This window comes from Lonchura striata, chromosome 1 (genome assembly GCF_050655825.1).
Source record: "Lonchura striata isolate lonStrDom1 chromosome 1, ASM5065582v1, whole genome shotgun sequence".
Taxonomy (NCBI): Eukaryota; Metazoa; Chordata; class Aves; order Passeriformes; family Estrildidae; genus Lonchura; species Lonchura striata.
In genome coordinates, this window is record NC_140703.1 from 116,294,447 (window position 1) to 116,315,901 (window position 21,455).

Sequence of the window (21,455 nt, forward strand, 5' to 3'; positions counted from 1 at the left end):
TCCCCTGTTCATGACCAAAACCCACCTGAGCTTGAAGAAGTACTAGAGGTGGTTCCTGAAGACTGTGACTGCTCCATGGCAGGACTTGTGGACACGCTGTTACTCGTGTTGGTACCTTCATCCGCCGTTTTCTTGAAGAAACTGTGCTGCAGGGCGTAGTAGGGCTGGATTCGTGTCTTGGGGTCATAGTCAAGCATCCTTAAGATGAGGTCTTTGAACTTCAAGTAGTCAGCTACAGTATGACCTGACTCCCCAGCACGGCGCCCACCCGGCCCTCCTGTCTCAACTCCCAGGATGTTGTGGAGTTTGCGAGTTCCCGGTGGTTTGTATTCCTGTGGGGAGGGAGGAATGGCTCGGAATCAGTGTGTGAAGCACAGACCCTGTATCAAAACTCAAATCAAATCAGGAAACTGCTCAACACGACAGGAAATGTTGTTTAATTGACAAGACAGAACAAAATAAAACAACAAAGCTGCATTTTCAATAAGACGATGAAAATCAAAGTAACAACTCGCCATTTTACATATTTTTAGATATATTTATTATTATCCCAATTGTTTTACCTACCCTTTTTCCATCTTTGGTCTTCTTCAAGTTCCAAGTGCTATCTGGCAACTTCTCAAAGAACTTTCTTGCTTTGGGTGCTTGGTCAAGGATGTGGGTTGGTGGTATCCCCAAAACTTCCACTATTTTATTCATCTGATCCACCTGTCCCAAATAAAATGGGTTGGTGAAGGACAAGTGACAGCCAGCCCAGCTGTGACACAAATGTCACCTACTCACTCAAGTTGTAAATTAATTAATTTAAGAAAAATTTAATATGGACAAAACAAATTAATGAGTAAGAGGGAGACACAGAAAATTATGAACAGGTAATTTTGGGTCCTGACAGAAGTCCTGTTAGTGATGTCTAATCCTTTCAGAATTACCAGATTTGCCTGATTTATGCATTCCAATAAAGAGATGAAAATCATGATGGGGATTAAGAACAAAAAAACAACAGTTCCTGGTAGACAACTTACCTCGTTTGCCCCACTAAAGAGAGGCTCTCCAGTGTGCATCTCGACCAAAATACACCCAAGGGACCACATATCAATTGCAAGGTCATAAGGCATTCCCAGTAGCACCTCTGGTGATCGATAAAAACGACTCTGGATATATTGGTATATCTGCAAGAAAAGCATCTCCAAGTCACAATCACACGCAGCATCCAAAAGGAATGAAAATCCCAAGTGGTAAAACACAGCTGCCATGAAATCCCATTTTGTTGCAGGGAAAGATGAGGTATCAGGGGTAATAAAATCTGTACATATATTACAGTAATAAAAGCATCTATTTGTTAATTTTTAGGAAAATATTATGCTCACGAAAAAAAGCAAGAAGTTCAGCTTAAGTCATGTCATGTTTTTGTAACTGTGATTCTTAATATTTCAAAATTATTTTATTATTGATAAATACATTATTTATCCATGATTTGGATAAATAATTCAGATGTCATTTCACCTCCTGGTGTCTTCCTTAAGCCCTTCCTTTTAGTTTATAGCAAAAAGTTATTTTATTAATCTAAATCTCTGTCTCATTGCTGCTTTCAATATTCTGATCCATTCTTCCTAAATTTGCAATGGGGTGCTACTGACCAGTGCCAGCTCCTCAAGAGACAACTGGGGCACTTTTGGTGAAGTTAGTCCATGAATTCCTGAATTCTTTTCCCACACATCCAATCTGCAGTGTCACTAATCATTAACAGGTAACATGCTAAAGGTATGCTCATGGAAAGAGGAATATAGATGGAATAAGATAATAATAAAGGAGTATTTTATTTATTTATTTTTACTTAATTTTTTTTTCTTTTATTTATTAGCACTGCAGATTTCTACACCCAAGTGCTGGTGCATTCTCCACTGATAGCACAAAAACACAGCCAAGGAGAAAGAAAAAAAATGGAAAATTTATCATATGGTGGATTTTTAGCTACTGGGGCACTAAGGGAATTGGAGGATTGTTGAATTGTTAAAAATAAGGTGTGGATGTGACACTTTTGGACTTGGTTTAGTGGTGAACATGGTGCTGCTGCTTCATGGCTGGACTTGATCTTAAAGATCTTTTCCAACCTTGACAATTCTGGGATTCTGACACTCATATTTAAAGCTCTTGTGGACTGTGGATCTCTACTTAAAATCGAGTTATTATTTTAAAACCTCATTCATCCTGAATGAAGTTTCAATGAGCTAGATGAGTATTATAACTTAAAAATCCTGCATTTTTCCAGCAAGAAATGCGCAGATTTTCCCCCAAACTCACCCTCTGGCCAAGCTGACACGAACTGCCAAAATCCACGATCTTGATGGCGCTCCTTTTGGGGTTGCAGAGCAGGATGTTCTCTGGTTTTAGGTCACAGTGAATGATGCTGAGCTCGGGGGTGGCCAGGAAGAGCAGGGCCGTGCACATCTGCTGCGCGAACTTGCGCGTCAGGTTGAGGGACACGCCGCGGAAGTTGGTGTTCCTCAGCAGGTCGTACAGGTTGTAGGACAACATCTCAAACACCAAGCACAGGTGGTTCCTGAACATGAAGTGACGCTTCAAATGCACTGGGGAAAAGGGGGAAATGTCATTAATACACGTGGGAATCTGTGGTATTGATGATTCCAGGATTGTAGAAAGTCTCTGTCTGTCAGCCCCGCTGCCAAAGCAGAAGCCAGAATTGGTCTGTGCTGGTTTCCAGGTTGTTTATTCTGTTTATCTCTCACATGTTCTGCTGCCCTGCCCAGCTCTGTCCTGCAGGGCAGCGTGTGGGGCTCTGCCCTCAGTGGGATGTGACAAACATTCAATACCAGAAACTCCCTGGGCTGCATTTACAAGAACGTGCCAATATCTGTCACCTACGTTGGACAGTGTGTCCCCAGCCTGAACCAACAGAAAAATGCCAACACCACAGTGAGACATGGAGGGCATGAAGAAGGAGAAAAAGGACAAGGCACACCCAATTTCCTCCATCTTGTCCCCTTTGGACCCCTCATCTAGAATCCTAAAATTTGACTTTTGCACCCATGCCACACTTAATTATTACTGATATTAAACACTCAAGAGCTGGTAATTCATCCTGTAAGGTTGAAAACTCTTTTTCATGGACAGAGATCACAGCCAGTGTCTCTGGGGGCTCTGTCCAGGGGGGTTCCTGACCCCTGCCAGGGCAGCCAGAGGGATGCCCTGGACTCCCACAAATACACACTGAGAATGATGGGTTAATTACAACACAGCATGTAGGAAGGAGAGTCAATAAAATAACAGAACATCCTTTTTCTTCCCTGGTTCTGTGGTGTTTACAAAATATTTCTGCCATGCTTGGAGGACAAGAGGACATTTGCACATCCTCAGGTGCACCTCAGTAAAACTGGAAAATCTTCTGAAATCTTTTAAATGCTTTCATCAATGTGTAGGAAGCTGAGCACTGAATAAAATAAGTGCATTGAGTATTTTCCTTGTTCTGTGTTATTTATAAAATATTTCTGCCATGCTTGGGGTACAGAGGGACATTTTACACATCCTTGGGTGCAAAGACTTGTGAAAACTTTTAAATGCTTTAATCAATGTGTAGGAAGCCGAGCGCCGAGTACAATAAGAATATCCGGGTTTTCCCTGGTTCTGTGTTATTTACAAAATATTTCTGCCATGTTTGGAGCACAAGAGGACATTTCCACATCCTCAGGTGCACCTCAGTAAGGCTGAATTAATCAAAAACTTGTGAAGGGATATATTACCAAATTAAGTTATCATTGCCTTATGTGTAGAGAGGAAATATTTAATTGTGAGAATAATTTAAAATACACTATGACATCACTGCAATTTATAAACTGATCAATTAATAAAACTGATCAATATCCCCAAGGAATTGTATTCATTTCCTTCAGGCACAATCTCAGTTTATGAAAGAAACCAATCCAAGCCTTTTTTTATTTTCATTAAATAAGTGAAATATTCATCACATTCCTCTGTTCAGAGACCAGCAGGGTTTGCCATTCTCAAATCTTCATCTGCCACAAAAAAAAAATTAAATAGGAAAAACATTTCAGAGAAAAAGCAACACTCTCCCCTTTCTGGCACAATAAAATCTTGAATATGAGCACCATGAGAATTCAGACTTTTAATTAAGGTGGATTTTTGGTCAACCTGGTGTCCATGGATTTGTTTTCTCCATTATCCCAGAGCAGTTCCTTCTGTGTCCTTTACAACTCACCTGAGAGGGCACGTTTTGCTCCCAGCCTGATGCCATTTCTTGCCACAGATCCTTCTCCAAATTCCTGTTCTCTCACCTTTGGAATTCTCCTCCCACCATTCCATTTCCTGCTGAGCTTCCTACACTTGATTCCAACTCCTCCCCACACTTCCTGAGCTCGTTGGACCCACCAGATTGGCAGGAACCACCAAATATCATCACAAATATTCCAAAACAGATTTGGCAATCAGCTGGAAGCAGCCTGAGCTCTACAGCAAGTTCTAAACCGTTCATCATACAACAAAAATGAGGAGCAATTCATTCAATACCTATGTAGTACTTCATCTCAGTGTCATGTTTGTTCATCAGCTCCAGCAGTCTCACTTCAATCTGGGCCTGGTTTAGGAAAGCCTTCTTGTTTTTGATGATTTTGATGGCCACCCACTCCTGCTCCACTCGGTCATAAGCCTTCACAACCTGCAAGAGAAGCCAATTCCATCAGGAAAATCCAACTTCCAAACCCCACCCAAACTCCCTTGTTCACCTTTTTGAATTCAGAATTCTCCTTTTTAATTCTATTTTTTTTCTGGTGATACAATAAAGCTACAACTCATTTGGTGATGCTTATTGCAGTGATGTCACTTTATATGCAAATAAAATTGTCTAAGCCAACAGTGTAAAAGGACTGGTAAATCTGAGAGAAACAAAAACCAACAAAATAAAAGCTCCATCCTCCTTCCAAACTTGGCTAAAGCTTCAACCACTCAAAACAAATGCTGCTAATGACATTTATAGGAGGTAAGATCCAGCACTAACTATTGTTTTAAGTTAAAAACCCAATTCAAACGAAAAGCCTGACTCAAACTAAAAACCTAACTCAAACCAAAACCAAACTCAAGTTAAAAAAGTCAACAGATGGCAAAAGGTGGAGTATTTCTCGTTGTAAAATGCTACAGACACTGATATATATTCAACTGTTTTCTGTAGTAACATGAAATAGCACAAAATATGAGTGTCTGAAGAGGCACTCAGGGTAAAAGGAGTGAGAAAAGAGAGTTTTCATTTCAAAACAAAGCAACAACAGCACTTCAAATTAAACACAAATGATATAAATGATATAAAATGTTACGTAATGTTATATAAATATATATAAAAATGATATATAACGTTTATACCAGAAATGATATGAACACCTAAGGAGCCATTACCTGTCCAAAGGATCCTTTGCCGATTAAAGAGTCGATTTCATAACGGTCCATCCACTTCTCCCCATTTTTCACAATGTAGTCGTAGTTGTCATCATCATAACCATCATTGTAAACTTTCCTCTCCTTTTTGTGACTGGAATCATCTCCCTGGCCCTGCTGATGCCGCCGTTTTTTTTTTGCATAGTAAACCTGGAGAGGAAAAGGAGCTTCCTTAAGAGCCCAGCTTAGAACAGCAGCTCAAGAAAGAGGACAATCAACTTTTATTCAGCATCCTGTGGTTTGAAAGTGCAACTTCTGCAAGTGGAAAAACAAGCAATCCTCTCCTCCTATTGCTGTGTTTGAAGCCAGGTCATAATTCCAAAGGAAAGTCTTGAATAATTGAAGAATTGGGAAAGCAGAGCTGAATAAATAACACTAAAAGTAATAGTAATAACTCTGATAAATGTACTAACACTAAAAGTAATAGTAATAACTCTGATAAATGTGCTAACACTAAGAAATAATTGTAATAACTCTCATAAATGTACTAACACTAATAAATAATCTCTGATAAACGTAGTAACACTGATCTCTGGAGTTCACAGGTGTCAAAGGAACAGAAACACCCCAGCACATTGTGCACACAGTAAAATTCAAAATGCTAACTAGCCTGGGAACAAGAATTACCACTTGATGTTCCCACAAGACTGGGAAAGAATTCCAAGGAAGTCATTAATCACCATAAGAATCCCTTCACATTCCCTTTATTTGTCAAAGTTTGAAACTAAGTGATGCTTTCCTGTATTAACCTGAACAACTTTGTATTTTCCATTTGTCTATAAAATTTAATTCAATAATTAAGGGAAAACGCTTCAGCATTTTCCTTATAAGCTCTTAGAAACATTAATGAAGTTTGATTGAGCTCATGGTGCTTGTGCCACTTGTGTCTCCTTGTCCTGCAAGCTCAACATTTGTTTATAAAACAACAGAAAATAAATCCCAGGATAAAAGATTTCCTGTGTGCTGGACAGAAACAGGACCACGACAGTCATGACCTCAAACAGGACGTGAACAACTGAGAGAAAATTCGAATTTTTGGATCTCTTGATGAGGTTGTTTGCAGAAAATCCATTTAAATCATGTATTGTAACAAACATCAGTGCACACTGAAGGCAGCTGCAGCAATTACCTCATTAATATGCTTGTATGTTTTGATCAAATCTACGGAGAGTTTCCTCAGTGGAGCAGTGGCTGGATCACGAAAAGTTTGGGGCATCCGCCTCTGGAATGGGAATATGACAGAAATTAAAACAAAAATAGGAATTTAATGGTATAGTTACTACATCAAATTGTGAAATGCCTCACAGAAATTAGTTATTTAAATGAGACAGTTTTTTTTAAAGCGACAGTAAAAAAATTCCCACACCCTGCTTAGTTATTTTTTAATATATTTTTTAATATATTAAGAATTTTTTGGAAAAGAGTAAATTCCAAGATTCCTACCTGTCCTGCCACTACCCCCAACAGGTTTAATCCAAATCTCCTCTAACTCTGAAGACTCTCCTCCATCCCTCCTCCCCCTCAGGACTGACTCATGAACTGTCACCATATTTAAGGTACAGCTCCAAAGGAACTTCACAGCAAGCTCCTCTGGAAGTTCACACAAACTGCTGGAGAGCTGGGCCAGCTCACCACATCCAACTGCATTAAATTCCAAATAAAACCAAAATCCAGGACTACCAAGAGACAAAACAGCTCCAAAGGCTGTGTCCAGCACTGCTGGAAAAGTTCTGGGAATTCTGTCCCACCCAGCCAGAGTCTGATGGGGACTCAGGAGAGTGGCTGATCCCTCAGCCTGCTCCTCTCTCCATCCCAGAGCACAGGGCACAGGGCTGTGTCCAGCTGGCTCTGGAATACCCCAGGGAGGAGAGCCCCGAGCCTCTCTGGGCTCTGCTCAGGGCTGGCACTGCCCAGGGCAGAAGTTGTGCCTCCTGTGCAGGGAATTGCTGGGCTCAGCCCCTGCCCGGGGCTCTGGGGCCATCGCTGGGCCTGGAGCAGAGCCTGGGGCTGCTCTGACCTCCTGCACACAGGGACAGACTGGGACAGACTGGGACAGACTGGGACAGACTGGGACAGACTGGGACAGACTGGGACAGCCAGGGACAGCCAGGGACAGACTGGGACACACAGGGACAGACTGGGACAGACAGGGACACACTGGGACAGACTGGGACAGACTGGGACAGACTGGGACACACTGGGACACACAGGGACAGACTGGGACAGACAGGGACACACTGGGACACACAGGGACAGACTGGGACAGACTGGGACAGACTGGGACACACTGGGACACACTGGGACAGACTGGGACAGACTGGGACAGACTGGGACACACTGGGACACACAGGGACAGACTGGGACAGACAGGGACACACTGGGACACACAGGGACAGACTGGGACAGACTGGGACAGACTGGGACACACAGGGACACACAGGGACAGACTGGGACAGACTGGGACAGACTGGGACACACAGGGACAGACTGGGACAGACTGGGACACACAGGGACACACTGGGACAGACTGGGACAGACTGGGACAGCCAGGGACAGCCAGGGACAGACTGGGACACACAGGGACAGACTGGGACAGACTGGGACAGACTGGGACACACTGGGACACACTGGGACACACTGGGACACACAGGGACAGACTGGGACAGACTGGGACACACAGGGACAGCCAGGGACAGACTGGGACACACTGGGACAGACTGGGACACACTGGGACACACAGGGACAGACTGGGACAGACTGGGACAGACTGGGACACACAGGAACACACAGGGACACACAGGGACACACAGGGACAGACTGGGACAGCCAGGGACACACAGGGACAGACTGGGACAGACTGGGACAGACTGGGACACACTGGGACACCCAGGGACACCCAGGGCTCAGCCCCTCTCCCTGGGCTCTCTCCAGGCTGAGCAGCCCCAGCTCCCTCAGCCTTTCCTGGGCTGGAGCTGCTCCAGGCCCTTGCTCAGCTCCAGGAGCTCCTGGCCCTGCTGTGCTGAGGAGCCAGAGCTGGGCACAGCACCCAGAGGTGCCCCAGGGCTGGGCACAGCACCCAGAGGTGCCCCCAGAGCTGGGCACAGCACCCAGAGGTGCCCCAGGGCTGGGCACAGCACCCAGAGGTGCCCCCAGAGCTGGGCACAGGGCAGGGTCACCTCTGGCCCGCTGGCAGTGCCCATCCCGATGCTCCCCAGGACACTCTGCTGGCCTGGGGACAGCTCGGTGTCCCCAGCAGGTCACCCCCAGCCTGGGCTGCTGCCTGGGGTTGGTTCCCTCCAGGTGCAGGACAGAAAAGCTCAGGGTGAGTTTAAGCAATTCCATTCCTTGTTCTGTGTATTTTTTATGTTTTCTATCAGAATTCTTGAACTAATGAATGAGTTATTAAATGGAGGTGCCCAAGGAAGGTCTGGAGGTGGCACTCAGAGCTCTGGGCTGGGGACAAGGTGGGGACAAGGCAGAGCTGGGATTCATCTTGGAGACCTTTCCCAACCTAAATGATCCTGGAATTCTGTGATAGGAACTTGAAAAAGCAGAAGTCACCTTCTGTGACTGAAGAGAGCTTGCCATTGCCAAGTCCACCTGCTTTTCTATTTTTTATATAGGATAACTTAATACTTATAATGGTGGTTACATGAACAACTCTTTCTTTTCTTCCCCTCAATGACAAAATAAGAAGAATCACATCAAAGTGTCCCAAAAAAGGTCTCACAGAAAGAAATTATAAAGTTTGTGCTTCTGAAACTGGACATGCACTGAGGTACACGAGGGACCACCCTAGAAAGCCAAACTCCCATTCTCCTCCTGTGTGGGCAGGGGGGAAAAAACATTAATTTTATTTTATTACAAGTACAAGCACTTTGTAAACATCAGGAAACTGTCAGAAAGTTTCCTAAACAAACCATAGGACATTTACAAAAACATTTTTGTTTCTTCCTTTCATCTGGCAAACAAATGTGGCCCATGAAATAAACCACTCCTAAAGGGGATCTTTAGGTTCTCTCCCACAGCACTGAGCAGCAGCAAGTCCTGATCCAGCTGTTAAAGCATCTTCAAATCCAAGTATTTCCTTCAAATTCTTTAATTCTGACTGAGAGAATTTATTGGAATATGGGAACACTGGTGGGTTTTGTTGGTGAAAGAAACCAGGATGTGGCAGAGGAATATCAGGAATATTGGCAGGGCCCAGTCTCTGTCCTTGGCTGGATGAGCAGCACAGAGACTTGATTTTTGAGGGAAAAGTCTCAATATGGAAGAATTTAATAGTTAGACAAACTATTCCCACCAAAAAATTGCTCTAATTTGGAAAGGGAGTTTGTATGGCAAGTCTTGATGTTTATTTTCTAATTTATAAGTCAAATTTGCTTGCTTACTTCAAAAATAAGTATCTAATTTCTACTCTGAAAAAAACAGCTTTGTGAAAAATAAATTATCTGAATTATCATAATCCAAAAACTGTAAATCATATAAATTCTGCAGGCTACTGCAGGCAGTCCCTTCTTTAACAATTGTGCATTTTGACAGTCACACATTTCTGAGCACTTTCCTGAACTTCTATGAACTTTTCCCCTATTTTGCTCCCCTGGGTTCATAAAGTTTTGGGTTGAATTTTTTTCCTCACACTTTTATACTGTGAAATTTGTAAAATTCCCTCCTTTTTGACTCTTTGTTCCTGATGATGTCAGACCATGGAATGAAATAATTTTGTGTTTTATACAACAACACTGTCCAATCCTTTACTGCTGGGGTTACTCTGATTTCTGACTTGGATTCTGGGAATGCTCAAACACCAAAGAAAGGAGAAAAGAAAATATGGGGGAAAAGAGGGGGAAAGGGAGAAATGGGGAGGAAAGGAAAAGGTGAAAAGGGGAAGGAGAAAAGGAGAAAAGGAGAAAAGGAGAAAAGGAGAAAAGGAGAAAAGGAGGAGGAGAAGGAGAAGGAGAAGGAGAAGGAGAAGGAGAAGGAAAAGGAAAAGGAAAAGGAAAAGGAGAAGGAGAAGGAGAAGGAGAAGGAAAAGGAAAAGGAAAAGGAAAAGGAAAAGGAAAAGGAAAAGGAAAAGGAAAAGGAAAAGGAAAAGGAAAAGGAAAAGGAAAAGGAAAAGGAAAAGGAAAAGGAAAAGGAAAAGGAAAAGGAAAAGGAAAAGGAAAAGGAAAAGGAAAAGGAAAAGGAAAAGGAAAAGGAAAAGGAAAAAAAGGGGGAAAAAGGGGAAAAAAGGGGAAAAAAGGGGAGAAGGGGAAAAGGGGAAAAGGGGAAAAGGGGAAAAGAGAAAAAGGAAAAAGGAGAGAGGGGAAAAAGGAAAATAAAACTCCCATTTCACAAGCTTCAGTCTCTATCTGGTGGCCAGACAACAACACTGCAAGCCCAGATCTCCCTAAAACCAGAACACAAATCAATGAGATGCTGCATCTCAGTCTGAGAGACAAGAAACTCTTTTAATTACAATTATAAATTGTAATTAAATAATAATAAAATACCCACAAAAAGGCCCCATTTATGTGTCCTCAACACATTAGTGACAAAGCACATTTTATGGGAACTGTGACTTTTAACTCAGGGGTGCTGTTTGAATTCCCAGCCCTTTGGGATGGAACACATAACAAATTTTTCTCTTAATTTTCTTTTTTATCCAAATAGATAGCATGGTTCCTTTAAAAAATATTTTTATTTTGATTATGGAGAATCCTGAGCTGTTTATGGGATGCTTTAATTCAGATTTTTTTTTACAAAAAGAAAGCTCCACCAGCATCCACATTCATGAAAAGAAGAAAAAAAATATAAATTCAGCTTGTGTATAGCACATGTTCCATTTCACAAACAGAATAAATAATGAAGATTTCATTGTGTCAGGACAACTTTAGCAAGAATTCCAAGTGGAATTGTTTAACTGACCTGTGTGGCCACACTGATGACAGACACTGCTGAAGTTAAACCATCATTAATAATAATGTTGAACAGGTAGTGGGAATTAAGGATTTTAAACTGAATTAAGGATTTTAAACTGGTGCTACAACATGAACTTGGCAATAATCTTGCTGGGGTCAATAAAATATCTGGCCAAGATCTGGTCAGTAAAACCTCAAATCATGCAGATAATTATTTATATATAATAATATATAAAAATTATATCATATCTCTCTCTCTCTCTCTCTCTTTATATATATATATATATATATATATATATATATATATATATATATATATATAAAATCATGCTAATTATGTTAGATAAACAGAGCTAGAAATGTGTTTAACAGTCAGCCTGACCCTCCCATTCCAGGTATTACATGAAAGCTGAACTGCTGGAATTTGTTACTGTTTGTTACCAAAATCTCATCTCAATTCATTTATCAGGTAAATCAATTTCCTAATAATTTTGTAATTAAATCAAAAGAGTTTCAGACACTCTGAGCATCCATGGAGATAAACGGAGCAACAAAAAAAGAAAAAAAAAAAAACCAAAACTTTGAAGTTGTGACAAGTTTTAAGCTCTTATCTTTCATTCCCATCAGGCTGAGTTGGACTCACAAGATGGAAGCAGTTAAAAGTGCACAGAGAAATATTAATTTATTAGCACTGCAGGAGAAAGATCCCAGAAATCCCAAATTTTCTGCTCTCTCTGGAACATCTGCTCCCACACTTCCCTGAAACTGCAGCACTCAGCAGCCACAGCCAAGAGCAGGACCCCTCCTGCCAGCACTATTTGGGAAATAAAAGCCTTAAAAAATAACTCCTGAAAATAAAAAAAATGTAAAAAGACAGAGCTGGAAGTTTTTAACTGTAATTTAAGACCTCATAAATAAGTGAAAAATGAAATAATCTGACTGGTCTTGGAGTATCTTCCTAGAATTCTTTGATGCTTGTCAGTGATGGGTTTGGGGACCAGAGCCAGAAAGCAATAAGTGCAAGAGAAAATGATGTAAATAATTTTTTAAGAGCAACTTGTATGTAATTATTTATATTATTTACATTTAATATAAATATAGATAATTTATATAATCTGAATATAAATTGTCATTATTGTTCCCTAAACTTTAATCTGCAACTGTGAATGATTCCCCAAGTACCAGAATATGGCCTGCAAGCCACTGCAAGCCCAAATGCAAGCAGGACAGAGCAGGAATAAACCAAATAAATTCACATGCAAGACCTGGCTTCCCTTTCTCTGCTTATGAATTAAAATCATTCCAGGAACCTGAACCAAACACTCCATAAAAAAAAAAAAGGAGTGAGTCTGCAGCGAAAACAAAAAAATTAAACTGATAATTGAATGTAATCTAAATACATAGATTACACAGAATTTGAATTGTATACAATTGTATACAATTTGAATTTTATACAATTTATATTGTCATTATTGTTCCCTAACCTTTAATCTGCAACTGTGAGTGATTCCCCAAAAACCAAAACATGGCCTGCAAGCCACTACAACCCCAAACCTAAGCAGGAATAAAACCAATAAATTCACACTCCCTTTCTGTGCTAATGAATGAAAATCATTCCAGGAACCTGAAGCAGACACTCCATAAAAAAAAAAAAGCAGTGAGTCTGCAGCAAAGACACAAAAATAACCTGATAATCCAATGTAATCTAAAAACATAGATTACATAGAAGTTGAACATAAATAGTCATTATTGTTCCCTAACCTTTAATCTGCAACCCAAAAACCAAAACATGGCCTGCAAGAGACCATAACCCCAAACCTAAGCAGGAATAAAACCAATAAATTCACACTCCCTTTCAGTGCTAATGAATGAAAATCATTCCAAGAATCTGAAGCAGACACTCCATTAAAAATAAAGCAGTGAGTCTGCAGCAAAGACAAAAAGATAGACTGATAATCTAATGTAATCTAAATACATAGATTTTATACAATTTGAATTTTATACAATTGTATACAATTTGAATTTTATGCTATTTATATTGTCGTTATTGTTCTCTAACCTTTAATCTGCAACTGTGAATGATTCCCCAAAAACCAAAATATGACCTGCAAGAGACCATATAACCCCAAATCTAAACAGGAATAAAATTAATAAATTCACACTTTCCGTGCTAATGAATGAAAATCATTCCAGGAGCCTGAAGCAGGCACTCCATGCACAGAAATAACCTCGCTGGAGCTCAGGGCTGGGTTTTTGGGAGCAGCAGCAGCTGCGGCCAGCAGAGGGGGGCTGCAGCTCGGGAAAGGCTCTGCTGCAATCCCCAGCTGGAAAATCCCGATTTTCCCAAGGCTCCATCCAGCTCCTGCAGCCAGCTCGCACCAGCAGGGCATTTTTGGGGGAAGAAATGGGCTTTTTAGGGCACGCACAGTGGGTGTTCTAGGGTATCTAAAGCTTTATTTTTAGGGCACACAAAGAAGTGACTTTTAGAGACCCAAAGAAGTTATTTTTAGGTACCTAAAAGAGTTACTTTTAGGGTACACAAAGAAGTTTTAGGGCACCCAAACAGTTTACTTTCAGGGCACCCAAGTGGATTATTTTAGGGCACCCAAAAATGTGACTGTTAGACTACCTAAATTAGTTACTTCTAGGGTAACCAAAGAAGTTATTTTTAAGTACCTAAATGAGTTACTTTTAGGGTACCCAAAGAACTTTTAGGGCACCCAAGTGGGGTATTTATGGGCACCCAAAAAAGCTACTTTTAGGGTACCTAAATGAGTTACTTTTAGAGCATCCAGAGAAGTTGCTTTTAGGACACCCAAGTGTTTTAGGATGTTTTAGGATGTTTTAGGACACCCAAAGAAATTTGTTTTAGGGATCCAAATGGGGTATTTTAGGACACCCAAATAAGCTACTTTTGGGGTACCTAAATTAGTTACTTTTAGGGCACCCAAAAAAGTTATTTTTAAGCTACCTAAATGAGTTACTTTTAGGGTAACTAAAGAAGTTTTAGGGCACCCAAACAGTTTACTTTCAGGGCACCCAAATGGGGTATTTATGGGCACCCAAAGAAGCTACTTTTAGGGTACCTAAATTAGTTACTTTTAGAGTGTCCAAAGAAGTTGCTTTTAGGGCACCCAAATAGGATGTTCTAGGGCACCTAAAGAAATTTGTTTTAGGGCATCCAAATGGGGTGTTTTAGGGCACCCAAAGAAGTTATTCTTAGGCTACCCTAAATGAGTTACTTTTATGGTACCTAAAGAAGTTTTAGGGCACCTGAACAACTTACTTTTAGGGCACACAAATAAGTTATTTTTAGGCTACCTAAATGAGTTACTTTTAGGGTACCCAAAGAAGTTTTAGGGCACTCAAACAGTTTACTTTTAGTGCACCCAAATGGGGTATTTTAGGGCACCCAAAAAAGTGACTTTTAGAGTACTTAAATTAGTTACTTTTGGGGCATCCAAAGAAGTTATTTTTAGGGTACCTGAGTTACTTTTAGGGTACCCAAAAAAGTTTTAGAGCACCCAAACAATTTACTTTTAGGGCAACCAAATGGGAGTATTTTAGGGCACCCAAACAAGCTACTTTTAGAGAATCTAAAATAGTTACTTTTAGAGCACCCAAAGTTACTTTTAAGGCATGCAAATTGGGTGCTTTAGGACACCCTAACAGTTTACTTTTAGGGCACCCAAATAGGGTATTGTAGGGCACCCTAACAGTTTAATTTTAGGGCACCCAAATAAATTAGTTTTAGAGCATCCAAAGAAGTTATTTTTAGGGTACCTAAATGAGTTACTTTTAAGGTACCCAAAAAACTTTTAGGGCACCCAAAGAAGTTTCTTTTAGGGCACCCTAACAGATTATTTTTTTTATATCTGCACCCGAGCATATTATTTTAGGGTACCTAAGCAGGTTGGTTTTAGGGCACCCAAACAGTCACTTTTAGCCTGTGGAAAGCTGTGGCACCCAAGGTGTCCCGATGGTCCAGGCTGCTGATGTTAGGAAATTCCAGGAAACTGAAGCTCCCAGACCCAATCCTTGTCTGTCTGACTGGATGGGAGCCACTGCATGGAAAGGATCCAACCTTAAAGGATCAAACTCCCTGAATCTGCCTGAAATCCCCTTTTTCCTCCTCCTCTTTTTATGGATATATTGTGATCAAACTATCAAGGCTTCTCCAACAGCCAATTCCTTTTGCTGCATATTAAAACCAGGATTTTCTGGAAGAGAAACACGGGAGAAAAGGAGGCTCAGGGGGGACCTTGTGGCTCTGACAGAAGGGGAACAGGGACAGGACAAGGGGAAATGGCCTCAGGCTGGGCCAGGGCAGGCTCAGCTGGGACAGCAGCAGCAATTTCCCCATGGAAAGGGTGCTCAGGCCCTGGCAGGGGCTGCCCAGGGAGCTTTGCAGTGCCCATCCCTGCAGGTGTCCCCTGGAGGTGGCACTGAGTGCTCTGGGCTGGGGACAAGGTGGGGATTAGGCACAGCTTGGATTCATCTTGGGAAATTTTTTCTAGCCTAAATGATCCTGGAATTCTGTGGCATGGACTGGCAAAGGCTTCTGTGACCAAAGAGAGTTTGCCATTCTAAAAGGCTGCTCTGTGTTAGAAGCTCTACAAGGAGATGACAGAGAGAACAAGTGGTGGGATTCCACCAGAGGATTGAAACAACCACCTAAAGATGGTTCCAACAATGTTCTCTGCAAGGCTGCTTTCCAAAATTGACATTTACAGGACAGAGCTTTATCAAGTTTTTTTGATAAAAAACTTTTATCAGGGCCAGAGAGAAGTGGCAGCATATTCATGGCAATACCCTGAATAAAAAGGATTTCTTGTAGGAATGTCATATAGAAAGAATCTGTAACATGTAGGGATCAATGGGACACAATCCCCCAGATGTTTGTAGATCACATCTGGAGAGAAAAGCACAAAGCCTTCAATCACAGAGGTCAAGGTTTTTATAAGAAGGAAAAAAAAAGTTATTTTTTAATTAAGATGAACCAGACCTGTAAAAGGGCAACCTAAAAGAACAAGGAATTTATTCTGCAGAGAGACCAGAGCAGATGATCTGAGCCACCAGCAGGAAGATCTCAGCTGGATCTGGCTGTGCAGATAAAATCAGAAGTGCAGTGCAAAGACAAAAAAAGTCTTTGAGAGTCCCCACAGAGGCTCATACAGAACTTCCACTCCAAGCAGGAGCTGGTGAGGAGAACCCTTGGTGGGACTGGGTGATGGGAGAAGCACAAGAACTCGAGGGAGGAAAGAGGCAGGGAACACAAGTAGTCAGGAGACTTCAGAAAGTTGGCCACCATCAAAGCCAAGAACATTGATTCTGTAAAATTGTGTTGGTGGTGCAAATACAGCTTGACTGCCGTGGCCAAGGTGGCCAGCTGATTATTTCCTCACATGGATCATGTCCATACAACCTTCAATTCCTTGAGTTTGTTTCTAAAGTGCCTTGAAAGGATTCAGGTGCAACTTTTCTTGACTGACCAGCCTCGTTGTAGAAGTTTTGGCAGACCTCTAACCTAAAAAAAACCTCACATAAAATGCCCTTGTAGATCCCCAAGCTAAATATTATACAGGAGATTGCCTCTTCCTCCTGGTTGGCCCTCAGGAAAGGAAACCCATCCTTGGCCAGCTTCATTCATCACTTTGCTCCAGTCATTAGGGATCTCCAAATTCTGGCCATTCTTATCCCCTCTAATCCTTCCCTCCTCCTGCAAAAGCATCTTCCCACAGCACCACAGCATCTCTTGATGGTTCTGGAGACTTTTCTACCTAAAACATCTTGAGCACCAAACACACTTCATCCTCTTTAGTGAAACATTCCTCATCAATCTGCACCAAATTTTCAATTTCTGACTTATAGGCTTTGCTGGAACCCATCTGCCCTTGTGTTTCCACAACTGGGCCATGGAATTTTAAAAACCAACAGAATTCCCTCATATTCAGAACCACAGCAGCTCTTGTGGCTCCTGGTACTCTGAGCTGGGGAGCTCTTTCAGCAGTCCTGCCTACTCAAATAAAATATATTTTGTGCAAACTTTTGTATTCCAAATACACCAACCAGTGACTGTGCATTGCAAAATATCCATTAGGATAAGTAATAAAGCAATCAGCTGCTAACAAACAGCACAAAAAATTTAAAAAACGGCTATTTTTTTAAAAAGAGCTTTTCACAGTTCTCCACATGGCCAATCTTTCTCTCCTCTTATTTAAAAAATTGTTACAAGTACAATAATCATAATATGTAAGTTCCAGAAGTTTAGAAACAACCTTTCTTGAAGCTATAGTATACATATACATATATATACATGTATATCGATATATATATAAATATGTAAAATATTAAAATATATAATACCTAAAATAGAAAATAGAAAAATATAAAAAATATAAAAATATACAAAATGTAAGTATTTTAAAATATACTCTTGTATATTATTTCCATCCTTATGAAACATAAATTTTAAGGAATTTAGAGGAGCTAAGATTTTAGTTAGAGATAAGCCTTACTAGAGTTAATTAAAATAAATGAGTAAGCCTTGATGAAGTTAAGAGTTAGTAGTTGACTAATAATTGATTGCTTGTCAGCACAATGTTTAGTTACCTGGGTTTATAATGAAGAATATAGAAACTGCCAAATAGCTTTTAGGAACATAAGACAATTGTGGGCCCCCCCGGGAGTTCTACCAAGAGTTCATTTGTCATATTTGCATTGAAAAGGTTGAAGGGTCAGAAGGAGGAAGACTTCATTTACTTCCTCACTTTGGGACCCCTCCCCATGAAAGGGACACCGACCCATTTCAAGGAACAAACTGTGCATGCTGAATGGCTTTTGAAGTGATTAGCATAAATGATTAGGAATGGGATGTACCAAAATGATGGATATACATTTGTATTTTGGGTATTCAATACTTGTATGGATAAAAAGACTCTGTAATCACCTGGAAGCTGGAGTGTAGATTTGGGAGCGATCCCACACACAATAAACACACACTTTCTAACTTTAAACTGTTAGAGTTTTTGTCCATCACAGTTGGATACCGGTACTAGATCAATATCCATATTTTTTAATAAATCACTTACAGAGTTGGAAGCTAATTAGTTAAAAAAAACCCAACATGAATAAATGCCCTGATCATGTAATTTATGGTTGTATAATAGCGGGATAGAGAGGGATGTTTCACAAGGGCTGGGGAGGGAATGACTTTAAACTGAGGGAGGGCAGGGCTGGATGGGATATTGGGAATTAGCAAGCACGTGGGGCAGAATTTGGGAGCTGTGAGCCCAAGGGTCAGCAGCTGGGGAATTCCACCCTCCCAGCTGGTCCCTGTGGGCAGGGCAGGGAAAAGGGAAAAGGGAAAAGGGAAAAGGGAAAAGGGAAAAGGGAAAAGGGAAAAGGGAAAAGGGAAAAGGGAAGGGAAGGGAAGGGAAGGGAAGGGAAGGGAAGGGAAGGGAAGGGAAGGGAAGGGAAGGGAAGGGAAGGGAAGCTGGGAGATTCTGGGATGGAATTCCCAGAGCAGCTGTGGCTGCCCCTGGATCCCTGACAGTGCCCAAGGCCAGGTTGGACATTGGGGCTGGGAGCGGCTTGGGATGTTGGAAGATGTCCCTGCCGTGGCAGAGGGTGGAACTTGATCTCTAAAGCTCCCTTCCAACCCCAGTTACTCCGTAACTCCAGGCTGCAGAAGGAGCTGTGTGTGTACCTGGTTTGTCAGTGGCAGTGGCTGCTCGAGCTGCTCCGCGTAGGATAAGGCCGAGACCTGCTGGTCGCTGATGTTCTGCTGCCGCCGGTCACTGTACTGCTGATGCGAATGGGACATCTGTCCAGCCATCTGAAGGCCAGCAGCATGGAATGAAAACGATGGTGCAAGCCGAACAGATGAAGGTTTGCATGCTGAAGTCTCTCCTCCTGCAAAGACAAAGGTGAGGAGGGTTAAGCAAGGGGATGGGTTGAAAATCTTGCCCCGTGTTCAGGCTCTGCAGGTCATCAGCGCTCAGGGGTTGTCAACCACGGGAGATTCCATAGGGAGTGATCCCAGCATCATCCTCAGGGAAAGGTTCTCTGCAGGGCTGGACAGGGACTTCTCACCAGGACAGAGGGAATGGCCTTAAGCTGAGACAGGGCAGGGTTGGATGGGATTTTGGGAATCAGGAATCCTTCCCTGGGAGGGTGGGCAGCCCTTGGCACAGGGTGCCCAGAGCAGCTGTGGCTGGATCCCTGAAGTGTCCAAGGTCAGGCTGGAGCAGCCTGGTCTGGTGGAAGGTGTCCCTGACCATCCCACAACACAACAGTTGTGATGTTTCAGCTGGTAGCTTTTCATGCTTGTAGATCTTTTCCTCCCAAGTCCACCTGCAGCACCCAAATCTGTAATTTTAATTTTTTAGTTTAAAATTATTTTGAGATTTGCTGTTTATGACTAACAAAAAGGTCCCTGTTGACTTGGAGGTCCCACACCAAATGTGACCCACAGATCCAACAAGAACCTTCTCAACCCAGGAACACAAATGGCTCCACAGCAAATCTGACCATCAGAACTCCATCTTTAAAGGTCCCTTCCAAGCCAAACCATGCTGGATCTCTAACCCTGAGCATCTCTTTTCTCACATCTCCACCTGCGTGTCATAACTCAGAATTTGACAGGGGTTATTCCAAACACACAAATTCCACGTATGGATTCCACAAGAGCCAGAAAAACACACAAGTTCTGCCCTTCAGGGGTGCTCCCAGCAGCTTTCTGGACTGACTGTACCAAAGGAAAATCCAGTGTCCAGCCTCAGCAGCTCATCTTTGGATTGGGATAAGGTTTAGGGGTGATGATGGTGGGACTGGGATGATCCCAAAGGGCTCTTCCAACCCTGGTGATTCCCTGAATCCCTGATTCCCTGTTCTCTGTGTTTATGCCTCACTACAAAGCACAGCAAACAAAGAGCAACTGCAATCTGAAAGTAAAATTATCACTAAAGATTAAATTTAGAAGGAAGGTGTTAAACAGCCAAGCACCTGACCAGCAAAGGGAAATCCCCACTTCCTTTACAACCCAAACCTTGTAAGAAAATACAAGCACTAGAAAACAGTAGATGAGTAAAGCCAAGATTTGGCTTTCTTAAAAATAACTCTGTCAAAAGAAAGCTAAAGTATTAAAATTTATACTCAACACCTATCAGGGCAATAGAAGAACTGCATGGATGAAATCAAACACCATTTGACATTGATTGTATTAAAATATTAACCATTTAAAGTTAGCATTAGCACAGAAAATTACTTTTAACTCTTCTACAAAATGTCCATTAAAAACTGAGAATCAGAGTTAATCTTCCATCTCTACAACTTGGTGGATTTAGTGAACATTTCAAGATTCACAGAAGACTCCTGTAAGAATGGCTGAACATATGTAAGACATCATCCAATATCTCTACTTTTTGCTCTTTTAATTTCTGAGGTTCTGCTTAACCTGAAAAAAATCATAATCTCACTTAGCAACATCATGGTGACTGAAGTAAAAGTCAAAACAATATTTAAATCAGAGTGTCAAAAATACCACTAATTCTGAAGTGCAGAGCCAGTTACTTTCAAAGGTTTAAATCTTGCATTTTCTTACCTCAGGCCATAGGTTTCCAATAGAGAGATATCTGGCCAATTACATAACTTAATAAAAACAAATTTTATTAAAAAAATTCTGCCCTCCCATTTGTTCCTACAAAAAGCAGAAAGCTCAAATATATAAACCCAAAAACCCTGGCACCATGGAGTTCTCATTTACAGTTTGACTTCACAGGATCTTCTGACATTCCAAAAATCACAACAAGTCTGAGGATAAACTGAATAATGCACTACACACATTTAAAATAAAATAAAAAAGCAGAAGAGTTCAAAGTGTAATTATCCCACAAAACGACAGTTGTGATGTTTTGGTTCAGCTGGAAACTTTTCATGCTTGGAGACCTTTTCCTCCCAAGTCCACCTGCACCCAAATCCGTAATTTTGATATTTTGGTTAATTTTTTTTTTTTTTTTAAGATTTGCTGTTTATGACTACCAAAAAGATCCCTGCTGGCTTGGAGGACAGTCCCATACCAAATGTGACACCACA

At 41.5% G+C, this 21,455-nt stretch overlaps 1 protein-coding gene across 2 annotated transcripts in view; it reads right to left on the reverse strand.

Moving 5' to 3' along the window:
- Positions 1-21,455, reverse strand: part of DYRK1A (dual specificity tyrosine phosphorylation regulated kinase 1A) — a 77,967-nt gene that overhangs the window by 4,951 nt on the left and 51,561 nt on the right. For both annotated transcript variants that reach the window (XM_021527461.3, XM_021527460.4), the window contains exons 3-10: positions 19,069-19,274; positions 6,590-6,682; positions 5,422-5,610; positions 4,543-4,690; positions 2,302-2,588; positions 1,023-1,169; positions 568-708; positions 26-332 (exon numbers count right to left, since the gene is read on the reverse strand). In XM_021527461.3, coding sequence (XP_021383136.1) covers positions 26-332; positions 568-708; positions 1,023-1,169; positions 2,302-2,588; positions 4,543-4,690; positions 5,422-5,610; positions 6,590-6,682; positions 19,069-19,274 — 1,518 coding nt within the window. The remainder of the gene's footprint in view (positions 1-25; positions 333-567; positions 709-1,022; positions 1,170-2,301; positions 2,589-4,542; positions 4,691-5,421; positions 5,611-6,589; positions 6,683-19,068; positions 19,275-21,455) is intronic.